This window comes from Sorghum bicolor, chromosome 10 (assembly GCF_000003195.3).
Source record: "Sorghum bicolor cultivar BTx623 chromosome 10, Sorghum_bicolor_NCBIv3, whole genome shotgun sequence".
Classification (NCBI taxonomy): Eukaryota; Viridiplantae; Streptophyta; class Magnoliopsida; order Poales; family Poaceae; genus Sorghum; species Sorghum bicolor.
The window spans coordinates 42,239,145-42,248,783 of record NC_012879.2 but is presented as its reverse complement, the minus strand read 5'-3'; the positions used below and the strand labels follow the sequence as shown (position 1 = coordinate 42,248,783).

The 9,639-nt window shown below is 43.1% G+C and overlaps 1 protein-coding gene across 1 annotated transcript; it reads right to left on the bottom strand.

The window, feature by feature from the left end:
- Positions 2,383–3,237, bottom strand: LOC8073056 (probable CCR4-associated factor 1 homolog 9). The gene has a single exon (XM_002437003.2). The coding sequence runs from the start codon at positions 3,235–3,237 to the stop codon at positions 2,383–2,385; it is 855 nt and encodes a 284-aa protein (XP_002437048.2).

Genomic DNA, 9,639 nt, shown 5'->3' with positions numbered 1-9,639 from the left:
GACATCTCCCCACGAGCCGTCTGATACTAGATTGTTGGAACTTCTAGTACGGCGTAGGTTGTATCTGTGAGAGGTTGGGGGTCGAGGGTTTGTCTCGCGGCGGCGGCGAGCGTGAGACGCCGGCCGCCAGGCATCAAGAACTCACGGGAGCAGAAGAGATTTCGGGGCACACACGTGCCAGAGAGCGAGAGAGAGCTTCTCAATCTCTGGCTTAACTTTATTAATTCAACTGTTCAGCATATATAAAGGAAAGTTACACAACGCTAACAACTTGCTAACAAACTGAAGCTAAACTTTAGGATCTACCCGAAATACTTGCACAGCTAGCTAATCCTGCGAAAGCAGCCGAACTGCCCGTGGTGACCGCGCCCCGCGCGTCGCGGCCTTCTGTTGCCGCGCTGCTAGCCACGGGTGCACTTCCTCCGGTGATACACGTTGCCCACCATAATAACTATCCTCCATTAGTTTAGTAAAGAACTCATTATTATAAAAATAAAAAGTTGCTAAATATCCTCTCGAACCAACAAAGTGCTTTCACCAGGGAGGTATATATTTTTTAAAGTGTGTGGTCATAGCTCATGAGTTCCTACATACTCCCTCCATACCTATAAAACAAGTCGTTTTGGACAAAGTTTGAGTTAAATATTGAGAATATAAATCATAAATAACTTTTAAGTTGTTGAGTTTAAAAATATAAAAACCATATGAATAGATTTGTCTTGAAAATACTTTCATAAAAATATATCTATACCACTTTTTGATAAATATTTTTATAAAAAGAAGAAGTCAAAATTAGACTTTAGAGACCGTACCATTGTCCAAAACGACCTATGGGTATGGAGGGAGTACTCCATCAATCCAAACATCCAAGTTGACTTATAAAGCTAATTACGGTATGCTAGGGTCAATTGCTCTCCTTTTAGTAGCATCCGTGGAAGGAAAAGTGTTTGAACTGTATTGACGGGATTTGGTCCGCCGGAATCTTAGCAATGTTCGGTTACAAGTGAATGGCTGAATGCCCTAACCCCTAAGATTCTCACTAGTAGAGGTGCACCCGCGATGATATAAGCCACACTAAGCCAGCTAGTTCGAAGCCAACCTCTCCAATAATATTAGCTTTTAGTGATGGCTCAGAGTATAGTTAGGCCGATATGATACTCTCATATGATCTTAAAATACGTGTACGAGTCTAGCTCTAAATCAAGATCAGGTACCTTTTCTCCCTCTTCTATTAAAATATGAAAAAATGCTTAGACCAGTCTCAATGCATGTTTCATAAGAGTGTCATGCACATTAAATAGGGTGCCACATAAGCAAAAAATGAAGGAGTTTCATCAGATGAGAGAGGAGTTTCATCCTCATAAAACTCATGTGGCTCGGTTAACTAGTTTATAGTCTTGGTAACTGCGCCATGAAACTATACATTGAGACTGACCTTAGAGCTAGCTTAAGCTGTAGACATTGCGGCTGCCCTAGTCCTATTGAATGTACCAAGGCCTATAGTTTCGGTTCTAGTGATTACTGAATATATAGAAGTACTAAAACATATCTCACATGTTGTTGCGAGAATTGTGAATAATTTGCAATGGAATCATCCTATATATAAATTCTCATTATATAATAAAGGGATAAATTATTATAGATTAATATTAGTGGATAGCGTGTCACATTGATCGACGTGGATACCTAAATGCAACAAAGATAATAATAAGGATAAAAATTAAGGTATATGTACAAGAAATAACAGGATCAGCATAACGATATGGTACGAGTAGAGAAACTGGCTATATTAGTTTCAACGGAGATATAATAAGGATAAAAAATTAAGATATACGTGGAATACAACGTACCAGCAATACTTCTTTAAGCAACTACATTATTATCATTATAATAGAAAAACTACTAAAGATCATCTCTCATGTCAGTTCTTTCACATGGCTTTTCAGCCATGGCAATGAGCATTCATCTCTCATGCCAACACACTATATTGGTACTAGTATACTACGAATCTACGATAACGCCTTCATATGGCTAATGCGATTGTCCTCTTCAAATAGCTAGGAAGATCATCCCATAAACTCTCTCCTTTTCTTTTTCTTTTGGCTAATGCACCACTTGCTCTCTATTTAATTTTTGTTCTGAAAACTAAGAAAAGGGGAAAAAAAAAAGCTAATAAAGCTACTTGTGTGTTCGTGCCAGGCCGCCAGCTCGCCTAGCTCGACGTGCAGTGGACGGAGCACCTGTTTTACAATCTCAAACTCGCAACCGTACGCCCAACCTTTATAATCTGCTCTCTCTTCAAATAACCTGTATTCCATGGATGAGACCTCTAAATCGGCTGACATCGCCGTAGAGCATTTCATACTTGAGTCTGATAAACGCTTACAGCGCGAGTAGGCTGCCCGCGCCGGCGAGCCGAGGGCTCAGGGCCGCCGGAACCAAAAAGAGGCTGCTCGCCACATGCTCCAGTCCCGGCGGCAACGCGCAGTCGACGGCGATCCGGGCCACGTCGTAGACGTCTTGGCCGAGGAACTGCCTCACCATGTCGAGGAACCCACCTAGACTGTCGGGGAGCTGGTTACCCATAGACAGATACTTCATGAGATACCCGACGTGGTATAAGCCGGCATAGGTGGTCCAGGATATCTGCGGCCGGCGGAACAGGCCGCAGCCACTGAGTCCCGTGGCTAGCCTCAACGCCGTGATGCCGTGCACCTGGTGCTCGTCGAAGCTTAGGCTGCGTTCTTGGAGGTATCCGACGGAGTTGGCGGCGTGCGGGTCCGTCACCGGGTGGAAGCCACGGAGGTTGAACTCCCAGGCGACGATGTGGCCGAAGTCGTTGTAGATGGCGAGGCCAACCTGGATGGGCTTGAGAGCGTCGACGTTGGCCTTGACCACGCTGTATCGCTCATCAGCCGTCTGCGAGGTGTGCTTCTGACTGCCGTTGTGTATGACGCCGGGGTAATGGATGTTCACCGCGGCGTAGCGGGCGTTATGAACAAAGCTATGGAGGAAGCGCAGTTCGAGCTCAAGATTGTCTTTCCATACGCTGCGGACGGGGATCCCCGGAGGCAGCGGCGGCATGGAAGCGCCGCCGTGATATAGCGACGCGTAGTGTGCCATGACGAAAGGTGGCGACGATGATGTGAGAGGAGACGTGGGCGTGCCGGCCGGATGCACAGCTTGCGATGGCGATTCTAATGCCAAGAACTGCAGCGAACCAAAATTAAGACTCATACTAGGGCGCAATATATAGACTTACGTCTAGAGTTAGAGTCCATGTCGATTGCGGCATCAGCGCATCAGTTTGCTATCCGGATTCTGGATCGGACTTGAGCAGTCTGTTCGTGGCGCTTTGTAACAGTATATCAGCAGAATCAACCGGCGACGTCCACGTATTTCTTTCTCTGTGCTCTGTCTATACTATCGACTGATATCCCTTTTTCTTCTATAGATATACCACCTCCGTCTCAAATTAATTGTCACTTTTGGTTTCTGTGCTACAAGTGTGACTAGATTTATAGAAAATACATGTAATATTTGTGTTCCCAAATAAATTTGTTAAAAAAACTAGACTCAAAGATCTTTCTAGTGATCCAATTTTTTACAATTTGGCCCTTTTTTTGAAAAAAAATCCTTTTTGGACCCTTAAAAAACTTAAACGCAGTTTTGGACCCAGGGGGTCGACGCCATGCATCATGGCGTCGAGGTATCACGTCTCGACGCCATGGATCACGGCGTCGAGGTCCCTGGCTGTGCCCAGCGGGGCATCTGACGTGGCTGTGACGTGGCAGGGAGCTCGACGCCGTAGATCACGGCGTCGAGCTCTCTACTACAAACCAGCCGACGCCCTTCGCTACCCGTGGACGCAGTTCATATTTTCATCTCCCCTCTCGGCTCTTCGTCTCCAAAAACCGAGCACGAATTTGGATTCAATATTTCTACCATCAAAAGTTTGATTTGATCCATAGATCTTGAAGAGCCAGGTATACTCTTTCACATATTAGTTTTTGACACATTGATTTGACCTATATTACACGTATGTTGTAGATTTTTGACGCTAGATTTTTGAATGGATGATTAATATTTATATTATGCAACCGTAGAATGCCACGTCGTGGAAAAAGTAGCAAACCAAGGTAACCTTTCGACATGTTTCGATAAATTTCATTCATTATTATTTATCATTTGGTAAATTGTAGTTTTCGTTTGAATCGTTAATTGCTATGATTTCTTAGAATTGAATTCTTTGAACTGTAGCTATCGGCAGAGGTATTGGATGTGTTCCAATTTTGTCTGGGAGCCTACGCCAAAACAACGCCGCAATTGTAAGTTAATTTTTCTATTGTGCACTTAGTATTTTGTGGCCTATGAAGCATGATTTAATTTTTTGAACAAATATATTTGTTGCAGACCCCTCCACCATTGTGTGATTTTGAGAAGTGGATCGACACTGAGATTAAGGAGTCCGACAAGCGGCTTCTACAAGGCCTAAAGGAGTGGGATGCAGAGCGTGCAGAGATATTAGAGAAGAGACGTAGAGAGGAGGCTCAAAAGAGGGAGCACAAGGAAGAGGAGGAAAGAAGACGTGTTGTTGCGGCTCGGGAGGAGAGGGAAAAGAAGCTTGAGCGTGTGCGCCGAGCGAAGGCAGCGATGGATGAGAATCCAGATGCCCAGCGGAAGGGAAAGTGGCCTCGTTGCACTCAGTAGTTACATTACCTTCTTGTTCTATGTTTGGTTCATGGACAATATTGTTTAGTGTTGGACTTTTCAATTTGTTGTCATGTAATGCACTTTAGCAATTTTAATTTGGTTTCAGTATTAGTAGACAATATTTGTATTTGAGTATTGCATAGGCAATGAAATGAGGTTAATTATTTGAAATGGAAGTTAACGAATTAGTATATTGCATAACTAGTAGCACACATCACATTGAATGGCATGTCAAAACATGCACCAAACAAGGGTGCAGAGGTCCGAGACTAAACCTAACATGCCTTAGGTAATTCAAGCCATTAACAAGCACAAGAAATGGCATGTGAGAACATATACCACACAAAGGTACATAGTTCTTTCGACTAACCCTAACATGCCTTAGGTGATTAAGCCAAACAACAAACATATGGATGTGGCCTGTGAATTAGTTCAGTTCGACCTAGTAGTGTGGCCACATAGCAAACTATGTTGCCCCTTCTCCATAGTAGCCTCCCGTTGTTGGTGGTGGTGGTGGGGGTGGTGGTGAAGGAGGGCCCTTGTTCTTGTGATTAGGGCATGTGCAGTATGGATCATTGCATATTGTGTTTTGGGAGCCAGTAGCATTGCTGTTGTCGTCCTCTTCGTCATCCTTGTAACCACTGCTAACTTCCATTTCTAAATCAAAGATACAGTCCTGCAGGTAGTAGATGTACTCTGCATGGGGATGAATAGGTCTAGGATCGACCCATCTGGTGAAGCCACAGTTCTCTTTTGACAAGGATGACTGCAATAAGTATGTAGCTTTAGCACCAAAGAGTATCTTATTGAAGGTTGAATTACTAATATAACTTACCCATGCTCGTGAACATTTGAAGAAACGACGCCCTCCATCTATCCCCTCTGTGTACATCTGCACCAAACAATCCTCACCATGCATGCATTTTGGCCACTCTTCTTTTCGGTCATCATATGCCCTCAGTGGTGCCTCTTTAGTAAAATCATGTTTGCTCTCAAGGGGGAACCTATCATAAATTGCTTCCTCAAAGTCTTTAGGACCAAGAGGACCCTCCCAAACAAAGGGATTACCCTTCATCGCCCTCTTTCCCTTTCCCTTCCCTCTAGACGACCCTCCAGACATTTTTACTTCAACTGAACAATCTCCTGTGAGTAGCAACGCACTCACCACTGCGTATATATATAGGAACCCAATACTTGGTAGCCGTTGTAGTATAAAATAAATGCACCTGAAAAGCCTAGATTCGATTACTGAAAAGCCTAGTTGAAAACTGAAAAGTCTATTTGGATTGTCATCTGAAAAGCCTAGATTCGATTACTGAAAAGCCTAGTTGAAAACTGAAAAGTCTATTTGGATTGTCATCTGAAAAGTCTAGATTCGTTCACTGTTTCGGATGTGATGATTCAATGACAAGCCCATATTGGTTCACTGTTTCTGAAAAGCCTACACTGCGATAACCAATAGGAATGGACCACAGAATGTGCACTACATTGAATAATTCATGGAAAAAATTTGCAAGAGTTTCCCTTGTTTTAGGTACATCCACAGTTATAAATACACATCACAGTATAATACAAACATTGATTCATCCAAATATCACAATACAATCACATACGCCATCAGAAATGATAGTTCAAATAGTCCACAAAGACCATACAGTCTCATATAGTACAAATAGTCCACAAAGTTAACAAAGTCGATACATTAAAAATAACAAAAGTTATGCCATCAATTCTAAGCTGCTACCATGGTGTTAGCACAGAAGTCCTCATCACTGCCTCCTAGTCTTACCCTTACCCTTGTGGCCAAGAGCATCGGTGCTTGGAGTGTACCTAGAAGGCGAACGACGTCGCCTTCTTGCAACCTGCGTAGGCTGAGTAGAAGGAGCATCAGGAAGCTGAGATAACCCAAGCTCGTCATAGTCACGCTCCTCGGCCACCCCCTCTTCGTCATCATCATCATCGCTTTGAAAAGTGTCCATGGTTGGCTGAGACGAGCTCTGTCCTCCAGATCCTATCAACATTATTCAAATGATGTGTGCACATAATTCATTATATCATACCATGAAAATTGCGCAGTTCAAGTAAACAACAAATGTAATGAAAATATACCTCCCAAAGAAGATGTACCATGCACAAGTGTGTTGCATTGTTGTTTCTGTGGCACATGCACATTCATCGCAGCACTAGTACCGCAACCGCAACGAGCTGCAGCACGCCTAAGCCTACGTGCTAGTCTCTATTATGCAAAGATTAAAATTCATATTGTTAGATATATAATAAATGAGGGTCTTAATACTTGTTCTTAGATAAATTCGATGTCAAGTACTTACTCCAAGAAAGTTGTTTAGTGTGTGCTCGTCCACACCTGTTCTTGGAAACCGTTCGATATCAAGTACAGATTGCTTGATTGCGTTGCCCTATAAGATAAGACTTGTATTAGTTTATATAGGTGCAATTTATAAAGTGGAAAGGACAACAACCGTACAATTGTAAAGTGAAAAGGACATGTACCACTCGGTCCAAGACAGGTGCTGCCTCGATAAGTGTCCCTTGTCGTGCTGCAAGGTCATAGGAAGTGTCCTCATCCTCAGATGATTCTAGGTACGTATAATCTGCTTGGGTCCACTCAATTTTTAACCTTGTTCGTGTAACACCTAGGTACCAAGTAAGGTATGCACAGAAATTGTAGTTGGTATGTGGTTGCTCATTTTCGTAGAGGTTGTCATGAAACTGGTCCCACACCTCTATGTGGTGACGATGCAACGTTTGAAACTCAACTGTCTTCTTCTGTTTCTGACGATCAATCCTGAAATTAAATATTAAGGATGAAAATAATAAAATAGATTTAACAACATTGATTCAAAAACTCAGTAGGGGGTTATAAATATTGAACTAGCAACATGGATATAGGACCAAGTATGAAATAAATTTCAACAAGCATGCAAATTTCAGCAAGTAGGTTGGAATTGAACTAGCCACAAATACTTCCTTCATGACTAAGGATATAAATTTCAGCAAGCATGGATAGGCACTAGCACATTTGTGGTATTGAACTTTGAATAAATATGCATCTTTGAATAAATTTCAGCAAACATTGAATGAAAAAGTAGCAAATAAATTTCAGCAAGCATGTAAATTTCAGCAAGCATGTAAATTTCAGCAACATTTATGGTATTGAACATTGAATAAATATTGAACTTTGAATAAATTGCAGTCAACATTTCTATCAATTGCATGGAAAATTTACCAAAATGACTTACTTGTGCAGCTCCACGGAAGTATCGAATGGAGGGACAGGCCATTGCTGGCACAAGCCAAATTGGCGGGCTACTCGATTTGGAAGGTGCCACTCAACAGCATAGAAGCAAATCAGAGGGCACATAATCAAGTACAAGTCTTCATCCTCGCTACACATGCTGCTTACTCCAAGATACAGCGCATCATTCGCCGTGTACGGCTCCCAATTCACCTGCAAACATAAGACATGTATATGGCAAGTTAGAGAAACTATCGAGCATACATTAAACAAGAACTACTGCATTTTACTCACCATGGAGGGCCTAAGCGTGTCAAGCTCATTGGTATACTGTACGTACGCACGTGAAGTCCTGCTGAAGGGGACTTTCGCCTGGTCCCAAAGATGGGCAAACGTCGGATGGTGACGAGGGTTGCCCACTGCAAACCATTCCCGAGGAGCGTCAACTATGGGCCGTCCAACTGGGAGACGAGACCACATCCAAAGCTGCAGTAGGTAAACACAACCACCAATGGAAGAACTATTTGCGGTCCGACGACACGCCTCACAAAGGCTATGGTATAGGTAAGCCAGCACTCCCGAAGCCCAGCTGTAAGTACGTGTAACCGTTACAATCAATTTAATCAATGCATAAGTAAGCATAAGTAAGCAAATTAATAATAACTATGTAAGCCCAGTTGTAAGTACCTGTGGTGTCCCAGTCAGTGAGACACGGGAGGTACATCCACGATGCAGTGTCCCCTGTCCCGTCAGGGAAAAGAACACACCCAAATAGGTGCAAGATCCAAGCTCTACAGTAGTAGGCAACTGTCTCCTGGTCCGCATGTGCCGGACAGTTACCAAAGCTCTGCCTAAGCCAAGCAATTGGTACCCCTGTGGTGCGGAACGCCGATGCCTCTGGAGGAAGTGGTCTTCCAAGGAAGGCCTCAACTCTGCCCCTCCAACCATCGGTCCTGCAGTGTCCGATAACTGGACGACCTCTAACACTCAAACCTAGGATCTTCTGAGTGTCCTGGAGTGTAACAGTCATCTCTCCACAAGGTAGGTGGAAACTATAAGTTTCTGGCCTCCACCTACAAATTAAAGAACATTGTTGTTAGGTTTTTCAGAGAGATAGATAAAATTTGTTGGAAATAACATACGATTACTATGGAGAAATGGTGCACCTGTCAACCAAAGCTGTGGTCGCCACGGGGTTAATTGGAGGCAACCCACGACGAACCTGATACGATATGACATCCAGGCCAGCCCTCTGCAGCAGAGGTGTGTACCTGTCGTCATACCGCATCTCCTCGAACTTGTCATGCGTTCGAGGTCGAAGCGGGGGTAGTTCCTGCAACCGTTACAATTAAATTATTTAATGCATAAGTAAGGAAATTAATAATAAATGAAAAGCAAAGATCAAAGTAAGTACCGCCCCCTCTGCAGTGAGTCGTCCTCGGTGCTTCTCCTCGTAGTATGGATCCAGGAGGTGGAACTGCTCCATCCTATAAACAAATTTGATCCATTAGTTAGTAATTAAGCAGAAAACAAAAAATACATTACAATGTCATTGTATTAAACAAAGGAGCACTAGAACATGTATGTCTACCAAAAAGTAAGTTGCATATGAAAGTATTTAACAACAAAAGTACATAGAATATTAAATGCACCTAACTTAGCGGCCAATG

What these genes read in the sequence shown, in the direction of transcription:
- LOC8073056 (XM_002437003.2), bottom strand. Translation starts at nt 3,237, where the DNA reads ATGAGTCTTAATTTTGGTTCGCTGCAGTTCTTGGCATTAGAATCGCCA.